Here is a 21,697-nt window from a genome sequence, read left to right on the forward strand (position 1 = left end):
CTACTCTTCTGGAAAGGCTTGCTATGAGGATTTGATTGTACTCGGCCACAAGAGCATTACTGAGGTGAAGTACTGATGTTAGTTTTTTAATTCTAGGTCACAAACGCCTCTTTAACTCATCGCAAAGATATCGGATGGTGCTCTGTCATATCAGAGAATCCAGTTCTGATGCTTTGCAGGCCAGTGAAGGCATGTAAAGCATATTCCCCCTCTACAGCTGATACTTACGTCTGCTCCAGAGCATCTAGAGCCTTCTGTTGGCAGGGCTCTTCTAAGGAGATGAAACTAACTGTGCTCTATTATCTAAAAGAAGCATTAAGATGTAGTTCTTATTATTCATGGGCGGTCAATCAATGCACTTCAACTGAATAGACCTTGGATTGTAAACATCACGCAATCAAGGGAAATGCCCCAAAGGATCCAAGAGTCCAGGCTAGGACTCCAACAACAACAAAAGATGTCATTGCATCACCTAGTTGGATGCCACTGACTGTTGGCTAAGCTGTGCCACAGAAACACCTCAAGTCCTGTTTTCATCATTTTTATTGCCTCATTACTTTTACTTAATATCCATTCGTTAAGTCACCGAGAGTGGTTTTTGCCAGTGACGCTCCAGAGAGAGCATATCCTAAATCTTTCCCCCTCAAACAGCATCAGTCGTCGTTCTGAACGCCACCCCAGCACCAGCTCTTGCTCTGAGGCTCACAAGGCTCTGTTTATGCCTCACACCTGCCCGTCATGCCACATTCCCACTCGTCATCTTTCTTCTTGGCAACGTGGCAGAGCACTGTGCTGCTCCATTAACTGAATTGTCCGCTCCGGTGTCATCCCCATCTATTGTTATTGCTTATTGACAGACATCTCTCTGCACCAAAGCCAGCCAGTTTGCCCTTGAGTGAGTTAGCACATCTCAAGGGTGACATGGTATCACACCCTGAGTTTATGCTATCATAATTCACCACTCTGCACTAATGCCTGGAGTCTACACTCTTAAAAAAGCTCCCACAGAGGAACTGTGTTTGAAAAGGAGATGTGGGGAAGTAGCCCACCAGCTAGCTAGAATTCCCTAGCTACTGGCAACATTCCCTAATCTACAAGCTTACACATCTCATTAAGGCTACAAAAAAGGTTCCAGAGAAAACCATCCACTGAAAGGTTTTCAGGGAACCTAATAATTACCAAGCCACAAGCTTTGTGATATACTATTTTTGCCATATTACCCACTCCTTGTGTAAGAGGCGGAAAAGACATGACTATTGATCTGCTTACGGTACCAGTTCCTGATCATCTCTGATGATCTTTCTTTCAGAATAACCTCTTCACATTTTCCCCTTGACCTTGTTTATTTAGTCTCCAACTTTGTACGTTTGTACAATGTGCTACTTGCAGTGAGGGGCAGTGGTGGCTCAGCGGTTAGAGCGCCGGGCTATCGATAACGAGTTCGATAATCGAGTTGTCTGCCCACCGCTCTGGGTGTGTGTGTACTCACTGGCCCTAGTTCACTAGTGTGTGTGTGTGTGTGTGTTCACTACCACAGATGGGTTAAATAATGTATTTACAAATATGTGCACCTTTACCTTTTTTTGCTCTCCAAAATCTGCTTTTATCCTCAATCTCAAATATGCCTCAAATGCATGCTGTTTATTTGCCTATTCTTCTCAGGCTGGCAGTGTGCTTTCTTCAGTCTGACTCAAACATCATCAGATGTTTCCAGGGGGGTGGGGGTGGGGGTGGGGGGTTCTGCACCACACTTATGGCACATTTGCAACAGGCCAGAGAGCTGCCACTAATTCACCCTCTGAGGGTGAGTGAGATAAATCAGAGGAGTGCTGCTGTAGAGCAGGAACAGACTGGCCTACTGGCAGCTCAAGGCCTCGACAACGGAGTGAATTAAATGAATAGCTTCACACCTCAGCAGAATGTGAGCACATTTTTTGACAGGCACACTTGTGCCAAGGCTATGAATCGTAGGCAAAGAATCTGATAAATAGTTGGAGAACAACCTCAGATCTGCTCCTACTTTTAGTAGCTGTGGCTGAGTTATTTTTAAACGGTGATGTACAGCATAACCCATGTTGTGTTGAGTGAGTGAAACACACAACTAACGTTAAACTAAATGATGTGAATAAATGAAAAAGAACAGCCTCTCTCTCTCTCTCTCTCTCTCTCTCTCTCTCTCTCTCTCTCTCTCTCTCTCTCTCTCTCTCTCTCTCTCTCTCTCTCTCTCTCTCTCTCTCTCTCTCTCTCTCTCTCTCTCTCTCTCTCTCTCTCTCTCTCTCTCTCTCTCTCTCTCTCTCTCTCTCTCTCTCTCTCCGCGGTGCGTAATTGTGAGACGCTCCCTTGCTTTACTAAGCGCCACTGGATGGGATGTTGGAGGACTGAGGGGAGGAGTACTTAGTTGTTGCAGTGACAACATCCTGGACATAAGAGGCTGGCGGTGCCCATGGCTACTGAAAAAGGGAGGTTTAAGCGCGTCTAGATTCAACAGGAGGATCTGAAGACACGGAGATGCTTTAAAAAATCACTTCTCGGCGTTTTGGCCAGGGGCTGCGATTTAACCCGCGGCACCGACGAGGTGATGCAGCTGCAGCGGCTAGACAGATGATCGGTCTGCTCCTCTACTAGCTCAGATGCCTTTACAGAAAAAGGCGCAGCATTCAGATCAGGTCGGGTGGATTTCGCTATTAAAAGAGGATTTCTCGCTTTAGTTAGATAACGTCCAGCAGCTGCGATGCCAATAATTATACTGTATTAACCACGGAGGCTAGTCTGTACAGAGGTGGTAATCTTGCTATTTGGTAAAGGTGGCGCGACAGGCCTGTTTCACACTGAGCCATTATAACGGTAATCTTCGGGTCTGTGTGAATAACGTAGCGGAGACCTCAGTATTTCAGCGGACGAAGGCTGCTCTCGATGTGCGTGTAGGTTGAACCCACTGTCACTGATGTGACTCTTCAGCGACCGCGGCTTCATTTAGCTACGCTGCTGGGTAATATTTCGAGATTAGCTATAGCACTACTTATTCGCGAATGAAAACTCAATGTCGTAGCTAGCAGATTTTTGTTTTAATTTCCGTCAAACTTGTCCGGCTCATGGTGAAGAATCAAATGCCTGGCGTTATTTAAAAAAAAATAATAATAAAAAAATAAATAAATAAAAGGTGCTACTAGCTAACGTGAGCTAGCTGCCCAGCTAATGCATCGCCCTCTCCAGCAAAGCGAGAACAGCGAGTTTACAGTCGAGGAAACGTTCAGAGCACGACGAGGACCGAGCACCGAGGACCATGGACGGGAATGATTTAGCTAGGATTCGCACGGTATGTGGACACACTGGGGAGCTGGACGCAGTGTAACGTTACAGTACTGTTGGTGAAATGTTAGTAGCTAAATGTCGCTAAGTGGAGCGGTAGCGGGGGTTTGCTGCAGTTGGCCGTTTTAAAAAAGCCGCTCTAGTACGAGCCGACTATGATATTTATCTCCCTCTTTAAAACTGATACAAATGTAGTTTAATGTGTTTTAAAAGTGTTTAGTTTAATGGTTAATTATTCAAGTCGCACCGAGGTATCACTCATCTGCCTTCGTATATAATGTGAAGATGTAGTAGATAGCTAGGATAGCTATCTAGCACTAATGGTGACGTGTAACGTTACCTGACGTTACCTGAACTACTGCTAGTGCTAGTGCTAGTTAGCTAGCTGCTGTGCAGATGTCTTAGCTTTTCGCTAGTGCTAATGGTCGTCTCTTTCTCCCCCGGCTTAACAGGACTAGCTAGGTCTCAGCTGCTTCGTGGTCCATGTTTCTGTATCAAGTTTGTGTGTCGTTTCGAGAATATTAGCTAGCTGTGTTATTAGCTAGTGCTAGCTATCATCCTCCTCCTCCTCCTCCTCCTCTCCTCATGCTTCTGCTTGCAGTTTGCTCAGATATCTCTGGATCTGTTAGCTTGCTTGCTCTTTGACCGCCCTCACTGAAGGAAGTGAAATTGCCATGGAAACTGAAAATCCATTTTTCTGAAAATCCAAATCCCCCATGCCTGTCAAATGTATCACCGCATCCAGCGAAAAAAATGCTGTCCTCTTTCTTTTCAGAGCCAAATGATGCAGATTTTCTGATGGACGAGACATTCTTCCTGTCCTGGAGCTAAACGACAGCTTGGCAGTTGGACGTGCGTTTGCTGCGATGAGATAAGAGTGGCCCTACACGAGACAACTTTGACGTTTGTCCATCCATTTTTTTCCCCCTTCTAATATCAAAATATGACCACGCCGGCTCTTCTGCCACTCTCGGGACGTAGGATACCCCACTCTGTCTCCAGGTGCCTCATCGTTCCCCCACCACAGAGCGACCTTGCGGCTCTCCGAGAAGTTTATTCTCCTCCTCATCCTCAGTGCCTTCATCACCCTTTGCTTTGGAGCGTTTTTCTTTCTCCCGGACAATTCCAAACACAAGCGCTTTGACCTGGGTTTGGAGGACGTTTTGATACCGCACATTGAGCCGGGGAAGGAAGGAAGACATAGCAGTGGCAGGTCATACACGGGCAAGGAGGACACGATGAGCATCGGCACAGGTGAGAGATTTTCAAATGGCAAAAGATATGGCAGCATTACATTTCAGGTTTCGACCACAGGGCTTCTCTTGACCAAGTACTTGGGGACGGACACTTCTAAGCACAGTGATACCACCAGCTGGTAGGTGTTTGCCAGTCTATGGGACGCCAGTGCAAGTAAAGCAGGTGCAACAGTGTTTCTGGGTTGTTTTTGTTTCTTTTTTAACACATTATTCCATATCCCCAAAGATATTCAGCCAAGAGGGTCTCTGTGATCAGAAACTTACAGTTGATGAAGGACTAAAAGATGATGATTGTGATGATGATGATGATGATGATTAACACACATTGTGCATCAGCAGATGGACCGCTGTCTCTAACTGTGCACTTGCAAGGTTGAGCTTCAAGGTCAGGGCTTCTCATTAAGTTGGCTGTGGGTGAATGTAGTCGTTGTTTTGTCTATGGACTAAAGTGCCTGGTGTTGAAGAAACCACTTGTGTAAAGTAGGTCTGTAAACTCTGGTGGTTGTGGTGTTTACCAAACTTATAATTAGTTTGTGTTCACATTTATTCTATATACTTTTATTCTACTTCATGTTTAGTTCTCCTAATTGTGGTTAATTGTACTATGTGGGTTGCAAATCTGTGTTGGCTAATCTTAGACTAACTGACCTCTAACCATATAGCTGGCAGCTTTTTTTGGAATCTGATACTCTGGAACAGCAGAAGGTATAGCAAAACTGGGCCACTGGGCTTAAATGTCTGCATATTTTTTGTCTTTACTGCATTGTTAACCTTCAGCATGGTGTTGAAACCGTTACTGTTGCAGGTAGTTTCAGTTTAGCTCTGTTGTCTTTTTTTATTAATATTTATGCATTCATGTCGTTATTGACAGCAGTGTTCATGAACATGATTTCTGCATCAGCTCAGAATTCCCATATTGGTGCCTCTCTGGACCTTCCACGTTGTTTTGTGTGAAAGGTTTGGTATAATGAGTTTTTCTGATGATAAATAGTCAGCCAACCAGTATTTTACTGCATTTGTGGTTTTTCTGCACACCTGCTGATCTCAAATAGATTCAGGAATGGAGAAAAGGAAGTAGTCATGCGTTACTCATTACACGAATTGGTTTAAATGCATTTGGGAATAACAATATTAATAAAAAAAACGAGCTGATGACTGATCAGAGGCTATTGTTGTTTTGGATGTAGTCGTGCAGGAGATTCTGTACTCGATTTGAGAACACACTCATTACAGAGAAGGATCAATAGTAAGAATTGCTTTCATGTAGGCCATGTTACAGTGCTACTGAATCATAAAACAGAGATGATTCATTTACATTAGTGATGATCCAAACTCATTTCTTGTATTGAGTCTGGGGTTTAAAGGGGTCAATATATTTCCTTTATGAGACTATGCTTCTTAACTGTAGCCCCCCCCCCCCCCCCCCCCCCCAAAATCCAATTAGAATTAGAGTTTAGTGATATCCACTTGTTGACTCGACTGACACGATTCATCCCTAGGAAATGTATATGGATAGTGGGTGCTTGATGAATGTGTTTCTATCTGTGACTACAACTGTTTTTCGGCACATTTAGCAGAATGGTTCATCCAGGTTCCTCGCTATCCTTGTTATTTTGAATGACTCAAGCAGTTTGCCCAACTTCCTATTACCACAGGCCGTTTTTCACACCAGTTTTTTTTTTTGTGTGTGACCTCACCAGTTAGTAAGCTCCCGCAGTGCCCCCACATTATACAGTTTAAATATCGTGCTTATTTGGAGATACTGGCATTATTTTTAAATGCAGCCTTCTGTTATGCCGCATAACTCAGAATAAGGGTGCATGTCAGGGAGAGAGGTTGTTTTATTAACTGATTACCTTCATTTCTAAACGGGTGCAGGCTTGCTTTATTTATTTATTTATTTTATGATTAATGAGTGTCAAATAAAAAAATCTTACAAATAATTGAGAGACATAGACAGATCTGTCAAGTTTAATGTTGGGCTGGACGTTGAGTGTTCAGGAACCTAAGGCATCTATTTATCAGTATATGAATTTTGATAGTGTGTGTGGATGTATGTTAGAAAAGCAAAAGCAAATTCCAAAAGACCCTGAAATGGATCTCTGCGATACTGAAAGATTAAATCTAGGACTGAGTTAGAAGCTCCCTGTTGAAGGTGATTCCATCTCATCCTGTCCGCTATTGAGCTCTGATGGGGCTGTTGTTGTGACAGATTGTCATCACCACAATGTTTGGGTGCCTTTTTTCTGCAGTGTGTTTACACTGATGGCATTATCCAGAGTGACTCAGACCCTGTTTACACCTGGTCACTTTATGTGACTAGTATATGGATTGTGTGCTAATAAGATTTTAACCACATGCATTTACACTGGTAGTCAAATGCATCAGACTGAAATCCAATTACTGCATGGGATGGAATATGTAAATTTATGTAAATTACTGGTGTTATACTGGGAGGGGTTTTGGTTGTCGAATGTGTCTTGGAAAGATTAATGTGTTTTACACTGCTATGAATTCTGAAGTGGTTTGAGTGATCAGATTTTCATCTGTTTTTTTTATAATATATAAAAACATTTGAATTTGTATGTGTCTTGGCCTCATCCAAATAATCTTGATGGTTAAGAAGCATAAAGTAACAAGATGTAAACAGAGTCTTGCATTTCTATCATGTTACACAGGTCATGTTAAACAGGTGTAGTGTTATGAGTCTTGCCCAATGGTGTAGGACAGTGTGTTTTCCCGGCCAAGGTATCCAAGCATTGTCTACCAAAGAGAGGGCAGTCTTGTTACCTACTTCTCTGCGCCAACCACAGTATGTGATGCCACTGCCACTTCCCTAACAATAAGTGAATTTTGCTGGATGGCAGGGAATCAAATTATTGAAATGCAGTGTGAATATTTTATCATGTATCGCTCCCATAGTGAAGCAACACCCTGAACTCACAGATGATGAGACTCGAATGCACATTAAGTGAAAAATCATTGCAGTGTTTGGCAAAAAATGGTTACTGAAGTAATTACATTTTACAACAATATTTGGACTTGTCACTTGTACTTTGTCATGGATCAAAAGTGATCTACAACTCATACGCAATACGCAACTCAACGCATAGACATATAGACTTTAACTCTCCACTGGAAATGACACGGTACCGTTTCTTTTCTAATACCAGTACTGAGAACTTAAGTGTTGGCTGGTACCAATCCTGATCCACTGTTTCCAGGCTGTTTCCCTCCAATATCCCATCCAGTGCGTTCTGATGATGTTGGCCTAATGCTGATATCTGGTATCATATCAGTTTAGTCTGTATTCTCAACAGTGCTTGAAGTTTCAAGTTAATGCCCCAAGATTTTATGCCACCAGCCTTGCACCATTTATCCCGGCAAGGCTGTTGTAGTGATCGTTGCAGCTTCAAGTACTGATCAAATGCCCTGTGTCTGTCAGAAGGGTCTACTACAGTGGAACATCTTGCTGAGGAAGGAAAGCAAAAGCGACTGTCAGTCTGAGTTGGGAACAGTGGTCCATAAAACCGTAGTCTACATTTCACAGTAACACAGTACACTGAGGTGTGTATCTAGAAATGTTGGTTTTCTAAGGGTTGTCAGTGCAACAGTGGAAATGGAGAAATGACAGACTGTGTTGTCATCGCATTGAGCGAACAGCAGGAAGCTCTGCAGGGAACAACGGGATGTTTAACAGTACTGGGGGATGGGGTTTTATTCTCAGTGAGGGAACCACAGTGTAGCTGGCAGCTCCCGCCAAAAGGCATCAATGCCAACTGCTGCAATCTGGACGAGCTGTGGTGTAGAGCAAAGATAACATGCAAAACTGGGTTCAATAAAAACATTTCCCCCTCTGCTGGACTTTTGAATAAGCTCTAAACTGTTACTGTGCCACTGGGAACATAGCTAATGCAAGTTGCACTGTTTTGGCTGGAAATGTGCAAGCATGCCCATACGTTCACAGCTTATGGAAATTCCTCTCATTTCGCAAACGCTGACTCAGTTTGGGCTCAGCGGCGAGGGTAAGTGAGAAGGGAGTTCAAACAGGCAAATGAGCAGGCTGGGTTAAACAGAGCCCCTCTGCCAGCAGCAAAAACACAGCTAACTTGTAGAATGCTAACTTTTCCCATTCCTGTTTGTCTCAATGTTAATTCTGGTAATATGGTAATAAACCAACATTGCTGCATCTGTATATTTTAATTTGCTGTTGTACATTTAGAATCTGCCTTTTCTGTAAATCTATGCACTAACAGCAAAACAATAGCTCAACATAGTGGAGCCAGGTGTCACAGTGGCACTGCAGGTAGTGTGTGTGCTGCACAGGACCTGGGCCTTGGGTTGTGGGTGTGATCCTCACACCAGTCAGTGTGAGACATTTGGTCTGTTTTTCCTGTGGCGGCTCTTCCAGTTTCTCAAAACACACGGCATGTCAGTTGTCTTGGCTAAATTGCCCACTAGATGTGAGTGTGCATGGTACCTTGTTCCTGGCACCCTGTCTAGGGGGCATTCCTTGTGCCCCGTGATTCTGGGTATGCATCAGAGTCCCATAGAAGCAGATAAAAAGATCTGAGTGGTCCAGTGGACTAAGGCGCTGCTACTGTGATTCTACTTGCCATCAGCAACTGGAGTCCGAGAGAGCACAATTAGCCTTGCTCTCTCAGGGGCTGACTGTTGGAACGTCTTCCTCGCATCAGATCATGGGGTAGTCCAGTAAGTTTACGTGTTTATCTTTGTCTGATCACCAGACGTTACAGCTGTCCTAGCCATTTACTTCAGTGATTCCATGACTTTGTGGGGATCTCTGTGTCAGTAAATTATCTTCAGGATGGGACGCTGCTGTATCTCTGTGCTCAAGTGCACAACATGGCATTAAAGCCATGGTTTTCAAATGCTGAATATGGTCGCAATAACGGTGGTGAGTTTGTAATTCGCGTCTCCCAAAGTGCTTCCATGTGTTAGCTTCTAATGCAGAGGGTGCCGTTTGGATTTCTTGCTCATCTGTCTTGTGTCTCTGTTACATGCACGCTACAGTTCTGCCTTTTATGTTCTGTCAACATTACCTTATCAATTAACATTTAGAAAATTTAGAAAATTCACATCCTTGTTAATGCAGTTTTTAAGCTGCGTTCACACAGCAGTTAAAAGTGACCAAATCTGATTTATTGCCGATTCCGATTGTACTCTTAATGTGGCGTCCGTCTAAGCAGTTTGGACAAACGAACAAAAACAGAATATCCTCAACCCAGCTTACATTAAAAAGTAAACATGGTGAGTTTCTGCATTTAACTGTAGAACTGTAGAAGATGATCAAACGGAGAACAGGACGTCCATTTGTTTTGTTTCCCTGCTGTGAAGAAGAAAGCTAGCAAACCCAGTGCACAAACCCAGACTCGTACTGGATAAAGGGACCAGATCTGCGTGAAGAAGTTCCCTTGACTGCTTTTCTTCTTTCTCTTTCAGGATCTCCTTGAAATAACCCTGATTTTGAATACCCGTTCATTTGTTTTCTCCTGTAGGAAAGTGCCGTTCTCTCTTTAGCTTGTGCTGCTAAGTGAAAACCGCAAAGTGTAACCATAGAAATGAGCTTTTTGATAATGCGGGTGAAGTTATAATGGAAAGAAATTGATCTGGCTCTTCAGACTGGAGCCACATTGTTGCATATTAGCTAGGTATCGGGTTTTAGTTTCGTGACCCTGGCCCAGTCGAAATTGATTAGGGCTGAAACCATTATTCAAGTAACTCAATAATTCGATTACGGCTTCGTTTAATTAATGTCTCCAAAGTCCATCTATTTTAAATGTCTCTGCTATCATGTCACTCCTGCATTGTAGACTGGTATCATTGTTTAACACCGCCTGTATCGGACTGGTATTGGGTATCGACCAATATGCAAAGTTTATGTATCAGTTTCTGTATCGGAACTGAAAAAGACATATCGGCGCATCCCTAGTACTAATGAATGCAACAGATGGACAAATTCATTTTTGACTACATTCATTAGCTCATAGATTTACTTCTGAAGATGATTGATCCCTTTTTATATTAATGATATTTATTCTTTATTCTCAGATGGGCTATTGCAGGGGGTACACCCGTTTTTCCTTAAAATAAAACTAAGAACAAATAGGCTGACCTGTGAGTGTGACCTAAAAGTGTTGCGTTTGAATAAAAACCTTTTGTGAGGAATAACAGCTAATCGCTTGCTTATTTTAAGAGGCCTTTGATGTTGCATAACAAATATTGATATAGTTGTTTAAAAACACAAAAGTATGATTTATCCAATTACTCGATTAATCAATAAAAAATTGACAGAATACTTGATTCCAAAAATATTAGACAACACCATATTAAATGTGTATGTGTGTGTGTGTTGGTGGTCATGCAAATAACTGCTATGCAAATAGCAAATTTGTGTGACATATGATTTGGCCCATAGTGGGCTGATATCGTGACATGTATTTGTGCAGCTAGAGTATTGGTCAGTCTACTCCAGCCTTCATTGACTGGTATGCCTTCAAGACTCGAATCTGATCCTCTGCCCAGGGGTTCATGTTCCAGTCTTTCAGCACTACAGTCTCAACTTTCTTTTAAAACTGTGTCTTATCTGTTTAGCCAAGTTAAACAGGAAGAATACAAAAACAGGGACACTGGACTTGATTCAGCTGACTTTCAGCCAACTGATAGAATGCTAATGTATTTGCATTTTTATGGCTTTGCTGTCTTAAGGGTCACTTGGAGTTGAATTGGTGTCACTACATGGTGTGTGTGTGGAGTGTTTTGCAGTCAACGAGGAGATGAAATATATAATTTACTAGTTATGATGATTAATAGTGTTTTATATGGACTACACATGGCTGCTTTGTTTAGAATATAGTAATAAAGATAATTACATTTCTTTTAACCAGTTTTCTTTTAATGAAGGCTGAAACTCTCTTGCATATTATTACCATTTGCTTTGTGTGGGTGGTTTAATTTTTTAATGCACATTTTTAGGGATGCACCGATTTTGATGATAATACCAGATCTTCAAGTCTCTGTCGATGCTGAGATTTATCTTATCCCAAATAAGATATAACAAGCTTGAAAGGACAGTGCAAGTGTACAGTTACTCAACCAGCAAACAAAGTTAGAGCCATTAAAAACAATTCAGAAACGCATGCAAGTAGGGAAGCATACTCTTTCTCCGTTCGACCAAACAGCCTTTTAATTGGGGTTTCACATTTCGGAGCCGCGAAAGAAAGTGTTTATACAGCAATTTCACATTCAGGTATACACCTCTAATGTAAAAAGGTACTAAACTTCAAAGTGAGGTCTTTAAAGAAGTTGCTTAAACTCAATTTTTGGTTTCAGAACAAAAATAAAACACACAACAAACAAACACCACAAGAAAGTTTCCATTTAAAGTCTGTTTAATGGTAATAACTGTTTGTGACTGGCTTTTACTAGTTATTTAAATGTTTGGTTTCAAAACAAAGTATGCAAACAAAAATGTAGGTCGTTAATAAGCTTCATGGTATCAGTGCTCTCTATTGCCCATACTGTGTGCAAGTGACGATATGGTGCAATAAGTAACGCTTCTAGTTTATTCTAGTTTCTGAAAATGCATGCATAATGACCAGTATGTCTCCAGTGTGGTTGTTGTGCTGAAGAATGTTTCCTTTTCATTTTTGCTGAAATTAAGAAAATCAATTAGTTTTTGCAAGTTAAATTACATAGTTTGGGGAGTTTGCTTAAATCTGTTTTGTGCATATTGTCTCACACCTCTTTATCATCCCTTACATTGCTGTGTACTGTATTTTATTAAGATATTAAAGAGAATTGAGTGATGGGTGGATATTAGAAAATATTCTTTCATTATAACTTCCATCAGTGGGCTTAGGTCTTATATGCCTTTTCACATCAGTTTGAATCCATTATTAGTCTATAGGCTGTCCTAATATTAAACACTTATTAATGACGGAAAATGAAATGGTAATTTGCCAGTGCTGTTTTTGTGTTGTTTGTATTGTCCGAAAAAAAAAGAAACTCCGTTTCTAATCATGTAATTTATGTTGATCTTTATTTTGCTTGTTTTGTAAAAGTTATTTGCTTGGAACATGTGGATCTGGCAACCCCTAATAGATGCTTCCATCTTTCCGTCTTTTTAGCTGAAGCATTGTGTACCTGACTGTGGGTCATTTTTCTAATTTGATTCATTTCAGAAATGAGGTTCCTCAAGCTGTTTCTCCAGTACTGTCCTTGCTTACGTACTGTTATTACACTGAGAAAGACATAGGATAGTCACTGGTACAAACTTTTTTTTTTACAGCATCTGTCTATCTGCTCAAGTCCATTTTGTAAGTAGACCATCTCCCAGTATCATTTCCTACATATAACCCTGGCCCTATTTAACCTGGATTTCTTGATAAAAGGCCTAAACAGGACCTAAACAAGGATATCTAACATTTACGCAGAGGCTGATGTTTTCATTAAGAGATATGGAGGTTTGTGTGAGTCATGGCTACAAGCGATGTGGCACCCTGAATATGGGGCTGATATGGATACTGACATAATATGAAACACATCATTGAGAGTCTGCAGGGATCTGTGTGTGGCAGTAGAGAACCAGGGACTTATCTGAAACCAGGAATTGTACCTTCCCTTCTCATGGCCTGAAGCATTGCAGGAGACTGATATAGGATATAGGGAAACTCCAGTATGTGCACAGTGTGGGGTCTTGACTTTAGAAAGTTTCGATATACAAATAGTTGTGACTGCAGAATTGTGGCTTCTTTTGTGAGAGCCTCCTGTTGAGTTTATGCCCGTTTCTTCCCTTTCAGTGATTCACATAAGTAAGTGTGAGCATTATGAGAACAATGCTGTATTTGTTGTTTTTGGACTCATTTAGGATAGAAGAGACAAAAAGAAAGTATTCGACCAAAGTTGAGAGTTGGACTGGGGGAAGAAAGATAAGGTTCACGGCTTCCTGGCATTAAAGCCTAATGCTCATCACTGACACAGGATTTCCAGGGAATTGTGAGCCAGTGTACACCACTTAATTTTTAGTGGTTGGCTGTTTTACACGTCAGTTAAATAGGCCACTTTCAGGAAAAGTTGGTCATTTTTTTGGTCATGTTGCATTGCAAACTACCAGCCTTTCTGGTGATGGCATCTGTAGCCCAGCAACATTGCCATGCCATGGATGCAGGTATGCATGAAAGTAACCCTCCACTTCTTTGGCAGTGCCATTAACCAATCCGTAGTCCTAGCCAGCTGCTCTGCACTGTCTATTTAACAGATTTAGTCTGAGGTCATATCTCTTATTTTTTGTGGTATTCTAGGTTTTAAATGCAGCTTTGAAATGATTATAGCCTTCATCCAGATAGTCTCACTCTCTTGCTCGCTCGCCACCAATTTACTCATTCTCTTACATGCACTTAGGCACGTGCACAGCCCATCCCTAACCAGAAATCTAAGAGAGTCTCTTATCTCAGTGCTGATGATCTTGGGGAGGGGTGTTCAATGGCTAGTCTGCAGGCAGGCAGAGGATTTACCCCTTTTGTCCAGCTTTTTGAAACCATGATTCAACCTCAGAAGTCTTAACCTTGATTCTTCTCTCCTTTACGGCCATAGCCGTTCTTTGAATGTGTGGGGATATGGAGGGGCGAGGAAGCTTCCAAAGCCAGAAGGCGCACATGCATCCTACATGAAAGACTTTTTATTGTAGTTGCAGTTTCTCCTCCTCCACAATGTGTGTTTATTGAATGATTACAGTTAATGGGGGGTTTCTGGGAGAGGATACGGAAGCTTGCATTTCAAAAACATAACCTCATAGGGGAAAGTCAGTTGTTTTTTAAAGAAGCAGATGTTTAAGATCGGCAGATGTTTACGTCCAATAACATGATGAAAGCGAGGCACATCTTAGCAAGCAGGTTTGGTGCGGATTCCTCTGCCCTTGTGTCATATCGGTGCACCTCAGAAGGAGGAGCTAGAACATGAGAAAAAAGAAGAAGGGGTGCAAAGAAAGAAAACAAGGACTCCTCATTAAAGATACAAGATCCACCCCATGAGAAATGGAGCTTGAGGAATTCTCAGACGGTCACAGTGGATTTGTAGCGGCTTGTTAGTCTTGCCCAAAACAAATCATTAGCTTGTTCACCTGGTTCAACAACAGGTGAAAAAAATGGACGATGGTGTGATGCACAGTGGCATGCAAATGTTTAAGCACCCCTGCTCAAAGCTGTTATTGCTGTGTGGGTGGGAATATGCAAAATCACTTGTTCTGAGACAATTATTACTGGTGTTTCGGTTGCACCGGGATGCGTTTTGGTTGTCAAATGTGTCTTAAAGAGATGCAGATGCGTTTACGCTACTATTACTTGTGGCTCAAATGCACCTCAGACTGCCTCCTGGAGTGGTTTGAGTGATCGGATTACAACCTGTTCTAAATGAGTCTTTTGAGTTTTGAGGCACTTGAGTTTTATGTGGTTTTGCCAGATCCAGATATTATCCTGATACTCAAGACTCCTGAAGTGACCAGGCGTTTTCAGCAATTCAGCTGATTCCTTAAATTGTATTATAATTAAAAACGGCAGTTAAAAGGAACCGTGAAAGTCACGTTGAGCTCTTGAAGAAGACCAAGAGTTCCCTAGTCAAAACTAGTCTTTTTTTTTACTGCAAAAGACCTTTTTAGGAGGATTTTTCACAAATATGGCCTTCAGGGAAGAGTTACATTCCTTGTGTTCCTGCGTTCTCACCACAAAATTCAGCATCAGAAGTTTTCAAAGAAATATCTAAACAAGCCCAAAGCATTGTTAATGATTATAGATGTTTATGGCTACTGTGAGCAAAGGTATGTTTGGAAGGGGAAAAAAGGGCTGCAGAATTTCATGAAAACGAACACTTCAACTTTATGGAAAATAAATTTTGAGTTGTTACTGCTACAGGTTCAGTAACAACTCTGCTACAGGTTCAGAATGAGCAAGTAGTGTACACGACTCTACATGCTACTCACCTACAGTCATAAATCACTATGGTGAGCAGACCAGGTGTCTGCTGAAACAGTGCTGCTTTAAGCCTTTTGCGTGTGTTTAGTATACAATACAACCCTGTGCTCTGGTGAAAGCCTGCACGCCATTAAAAGTAGCTACCTGCACCACTGCTATGGTTGCTAAGGCTGCTAAGGCTGATCTGGTGTAGTGTGTGATATAAACATGACAGTAACAACCATGCTGTCACCTTCATATTGGAATTTTTAATTCCACCTTAAAAGGAGCAGCAGTTACATAAAGGCAAGTGCCAGAATTCAGTCTTCTGAAGTGGCTAATGCAGAGCTACAGAGGCTGCAAATATTTACAGTAACAGTTTAATTTTGTCAGCTAAAATCAGCTAAACATACATTGACCAAATGTACCCTACTCACAGTACACATTTTCTTCTTCACCTTTTTAAAGCGTGAGCATCTCTGGAATCGTTGGCATGCTGAAGGCGTTACGCAGAGGCTGCTGTTAACCTTAGCTCACAGGCTTCATCACCACAGCAGGAGCCAGACAGGTAGACGAGGTCTGGACCTTGGTTATTTCTGGACCCTGGTTGTGTTTTTCTCTCCCTCCCTCCTTTCTTTCTTTTTTTTATTTATTTATTATTATATTTTTTTTAATAAATGTGGGATGCTCCTTTAGTTAATAAAGTGCTCTCTTCTCTCCATGTAATAAAAACATTTACTGTACTGTTATTTAAAACGGAATAATATTGTGTCAAAAAAAACAAACAAATTAACTTTATGGTGGTCTAGCATTTCCGTTGCAGTGCCCAGCAGCTTAAAATCTGAAAAAAAAAAATATATATATATTAATGCTGGTATTAAGCCTCTCTAGCCCATGCCTGGAATTGGGCATGGTGTCAATGGGTTCCTGTTTATCTGCTTCAGAGAGTCCTGCCCTGTTGCCAATGCTTCTCTACAGGGACTAGACAAGCTGTGTGTGTATGCGTGTATACATATGTGTCTGCAATTGGTGCAACTTGAGGTAAGCTAATGAATGCATTTATTAGTAAGAGTGTCCACAAACATGGACATCTAGTGTAGGTATGTTTGTATGATCAACTTGAAGCATCACAGTGATCTTTCCAGTCAGCTCCACAATATTTAGCTATAGGAATATGTCCCACAGTTGCAATGTATATGTGAAAGAGATGAAGGATCCAGTCTGGAAGGTGAACCTGGCATAAGCAAGCCCTGGTGGTACCCCTCTGGTCTGGTTAGGAGTTTGCCAGACTGTTTGTTCACACCACAGTGTGTGTTTTTGTGTTTCTGGCTAAACTGTGAGTCAGTAAGGGTGCTTTGGTAAGTGTACAGTACTAGAGTCACTCTTGTGCATGAATAATGTATTTTGTTGCTTGGCCATCTGCTTTCACTCATGACCCAAGAAGACGAGCTCATCCTGGCCCTGAGCTCTGGAGCCAAACACAAGCGCACTGTCTGATCTCGCTCTCCCCCTGGCTGTGCTGTGGTCTGTGCCAGGCTGTGCTGGGTTGTGCCAATCACTGTGCAACCCTGGACCAGAGTATGCCTTCTTTTAATATGGCTTACCACCCCCCAACCCCCCCCCCCCCCCCCCCCCTTTTTTTTTATTTTTTATTTTTTATTTATTTTTTTTTTGTCAACCATCCACAGTCATATTTTTCAGTACATGTGATCTGGCCCTATTTGCCAGTCTTCCTTTACCACAGTGTAATTCACTGCACTGCATCCTCTTTTATGCTTGGTTGGAATGGTTTTAAGCACATTTATGGATGTCATGGTCTGGTTTGATGCGTCAAGGACTCCTTGCAGAACAAAGTGAAATTCTCTATTTAACCAGGCAGAGGAATGTATGACACCTTTTGTGGATGCTGTTTTAACCAGTATTCAGAATTAGTATGTGTCGTGCTGTGATTGGCTCAGTGTGCCAGGTGCTCTTCAGCTCTTGATGTTACCCATGGCCTCCTGTAGATCTTACTAATTGAGTCAGAGATCACACCTGCCAACCTAAAAAGAGGTTTAAGGCCCCACTGAGTGAAGGAAATGAGGCATACAGGAATTTAATGTAACACAAAAACTGGCGTAAGCTCAATCTTCTTGCCCCAGATTCTTTGAACGTTAGTCAAATAAGTCTGGTAGGTTTCACCAAATGAAAGCTCAACCCGGCACACAAATTCAGCTCATTTCCGTAAGAACGTCGGACCTCTTTGCTAGGTTCTTTTACAGGGAAGTCTGATTTTAATGGTCTATAGCACAAGATCTATTACTTCTGTCTTACAAGACTCCAGAACCACATCCGTGTGAAGTCCGTCTGGATGCAATTTCATGCCGAACACTGCTCAACTCTTAATGGCTGCAACACAGCACAACACTGTAGCAGTAGATTGAACCTGGAACCATTATTCAGATGTTCAGTGATGGTCTTAGAAGCTGCTAGGTAATATGTGTTTAGGATACAACTGTTTAGAGCTAGTTGGAATGTGCTTCAGTAGGTTAGTAAGACTAGAGATATGTTTGCTGTTTGGCCATGGGGATGTACATGTGCTATGTGTCTTACGTAGGCTTTCAATAGAGGGCAGACCTGAGAACTCGGGCCATAAAGAACTTTGGGATTTACATAATGTAAACATGGAGACTTGAGGAGATAAGCTGTTGTTGTTATTATTATTATTATTATTTGGCACAGTGCAGCGACAAGGACACAGCAATACTGATGTGGGTAATTGCAGATCCGGTCACACAGCCTTTCTTCAAGACTCTCCGCTATACGGTGCTTTCTAAACCATGGTGCATAGCTCCAGCTAAAGACTTTGTAGCTCACTGGATGAACAGCTTTAACTAAGAATGTCACTTAACCATTATAGGCACCATTTCTTACTGTTCATACTGTTTGTTCCTATGATAAAGGCAGCCAAAGTGAACATTTAATGTACTTAAGGGTTAATATAGCCTGGACATTGCTTATTGATGTGCAGTATAGTCCCCTTAAATATATTTTTCAGGGCACAGCTGAATAATACAAGTTTGGTACCATAAGGTTTTCTTAGAGATGTATGCACATCACCACCAGACTCTGCTAGAAAAGTGGTTTCTATACGAACCAGGCCCCATGGTGACTGCACCTTTTCCTGTGCCAGTGTCCATTGAAGTATAGCTCAAACTCAGTGTGGGTGAAAGCTAAAGCCAGGGAAGCAAGGGGGTAAAGCTGATACTAGCAGACCGGCTTTTACCATCCTTCTCTTCAGTTCGCTCCCTTAAATGCAAACTGTACTACCTCAGACTAGAGCTAATCTAGTCATCTAATCATCAGAATGGGAACTGAAAATTATACATGAGATCACTCATTGACGTGGTTTATAGAGCCACAAAATAAAGACAATGATCAAACTGTTAGTGAGTTGATTGCTAGCTTAATGAATTGGTAGGACTAGTAGGATGTTCCGATTACTTTTGTTTGCTGTCTTATTACGTTTGCTAATCGACTGTTTATTTCAGAGCAAGAGACCTTTGTTCATGCGTTTGCACCGCACTGCCACCGAGATTATTCGAGAAAAGCTCAAATCTCCATTATTACATGTAAATGTCTCTGTTTTGCATCTACCATTCATTATGCAAAGATGAAGAAATAGGGAAAGGTAATCAGAAAGCAGCTTTGCCTAAAAGGGGAGACATGCAAGATCAGGAGAAAGGCAGAGTCTGTTTACCCTAGCTAACAAGCATTGAGAGCCATTAAAGCCGGTGCTGTCTGCTTCAAGACTGCTTAATCATTTGATACCATGAGGCATTTGCTCTCCGGAGTGCCCTCAGGTTAAGAGTGATTCAGCCAGGAACAAACAGCTGCACAGCACACCCTTTTTCAAAGATAGCAGCCACCTCCGGGGAGTAGGTGAGTCCAGTTCGGGTGTCCATGTAACAGAAATTTGAGAAGTTGACCTCGATTGTTTCCTTGTTTATTCAAAATTAGCCAGGCGGGTTTTAGCACAAAAGAAAGGAAATTGGACCTGGTTATATAGCTACTAAACTGTATCTGTTCTCACGTCTCCTAGATCTGTGCCTATATGTTTTTAGCATGTTTGATTTTTACACACAATTTTAGTGGTTCAGTTTTTCCTGTACTGTAATAAAAGTTTTCTTTAAAAATCGATGAACTCAAAAATGCACTACTTTTTAACTGAAGCCTAACTTCAGGAGTAAATCACCCTCAATATCTGTGACTCTTAAAACATGATGGGGCTCATTTAAGACGATAAAGTGTGTTTCACACCAGACGCGATAAACACGCCGCTTAATGCTCAGTGTGCTTCTGTGTTAGTCAGTGAAGCCCTTTACATCACATGTGCGTCATGCAGCAGTGGTACCGTGGTACCAAGTGGTTCTAGCAGTTTGTGTGCAGAAACCCTATGCATTGGCATTATTGTTTCTGCGTCTAGGCTAATAAACTTATCCTCAAACAGCTATACAGTAGTTCACGGGTCCATGTGTAGCCTGTATTCTTATCATGGGAGAAACAGAAAGCGCTTGCCCTTCACAACGCTTATGTGCTGCATCTGCCGTGAAATGGGCTATTATAAGGAGCGGTTAGGGGAGTTCGGAGCCAGCCAATCTGAGGATTTTCACATTCATATGTCTGTCTCGGGCAATCCATGGGAGAGTTGATATTTGGAAGGTTTCTGCCCACAGCTACGTAACTGTGGTAATCTATAGGTGCATCAGAACTGTTGTAGGGGGTGCGCTAAGCAGATTTGAAACCAAAAATGTATCGGCAAAAGAAAAAAAAATGGTCAGTCATGGTCAAACTACTCAAACACACTTTTTGTCCACAGGAAGAAATCCACAAGCTAGATTTGTTACAGGATTGGATTAGATTCATTCTTCTTTTTATTGTCCCTCTTTTGACATGTCCAAAATGTTCTGCTTATATTGGCCCCATGCCAAAACCCATCAATCAAAAAGTTTCAGCCAGAGTTTGAACCGGAGAGCAACTTTCACCTGTAAACCCCATAATTATAGACTTATGTGGATCTGCTGGTTGTTCAGGCATAGTGCCGCCACTCAAGCATTTTTGTTGTTTGAGATGGAGGAAATAATTAGATTTCACCCTGAATTGAATTCATGCTTAACAAGGCATTATTGTAAACCTCATGACTGCTCCAGTTTTAATGACTTAAACAAGTTTGCCCTCACCTAGAACCACTGACTGGGTTTTCTTTTTCTTTTCTTTTTTTACTGCAGGGCTGCTTGGGAATTTTGCGGTACATTTTTTTTTTTTTCAGTTCATATAAGAGTCTGCGTAAGGCTTATGGTCTGCCATCGCCCTGTCCCCTCACGTCCTGCCTGATATTTGCCTTTCAAAGATGAGATGGGAGCGTAGCACTCAATTTCAAGTGCAAATTCCATATTGAGAGTAAACAGGGGAAGCAGTGAGTGATGATGGCATTTTAAAGGATTCCCCTAATAACGGAGACTGGGAGCAGGCAGTCACTGTGAAGTGGCCATCAAACTAGCAGCGGGCTGCCTAGCTGCAGTAATGACTTCTGGAGCAGGAGATTTTAAGCTGTGCTAGAGATGCGTGTTTGAGCGGGCTTGACCGGTTGGACACACCTGTGAGCCTGCGGAAGATGTTCATGGTGTTGCATTATTCATGTTGCTCCCAAACTGCAGGTTACATTTCAAATTTGTCTTCTGTCTGGATAGCTTTTAATGGTTTTAGGATTCTTAAAATAGTTCTTGGCTTGGGTTCATGCATGGTTCTGGTTGGAGATGCACCCGTATAGGAAAATGCCAGTCTGTCAATGCAGATACTGATGCTGATGCATGAGCAGGAGTCATAAAATCTAGAAATGGTGGCTGTAACGGTCTGATTAGAGATAGATATAACGGGAATGTTGGTAGCAGGATCCAAATACAGTAAAATGAAAATCCCTGTATTTTAAGCGTAGTAGCCCAAATATGTAATGCATTCAGAAAGTCTTCAGACCCTTTCACTTTTTTTTTTTTTTTTTACATTTTATGTCCGGTTTCCTCCCTGCCATTCTACACTCAATAAGCCATAATGACAAAGTAAAAACTGAATGTTATGAATTTTTACAATTTGTTTGAAAGGGAAAATCTTAAATATTGCATTGACATA

The 21,697-nt window shown here is 41.7% G+C and overlaps 1 protein-coding gene across 1 annotated transcript in view; it reads left to right on the top strand.

Moving 5' to 3' along the window:
- The first annotated feature begins 2,387 nt into the window (after window positions 1-2,387).
- man1a2 (mannosidase, alpha, class 1A, member 2) overlaps window positions 2,388-21,697 on the top strand; it is a 94,552-nt gene continuing 75,242 nt past the window's right edge. Inside the window, 4 exon segments of the mRNA XM_072686016.1 lie at window positions 2,388-3,316; window positions 4,085-4,294; window positions 4,296-4,518; window positions 4,521-4,563. Of these exon segments, the coding sequence (XP_072542117.1) occupies window positions 4,253-4,294; window positions 4,296-4,518; window positions 4,521-4,563 (308 nt within the window). The 5' untranslated portion in view covers window positions 2,388-3,316; window positions 4,085-4,252.

This window comes from Salminus brasiliensis, chromosome 8 (assembly GCF_030463535.1).
Source record: "Salminus brasiliensis chromosome 8, fSalBra1.hap2, whole genome shotgun sequence".
NCBI lineage: Eukaryota > Metazoa > Chordata > Actinopteri > Characiformes > Bryconidae > Salminus > Salminus brasiliensis.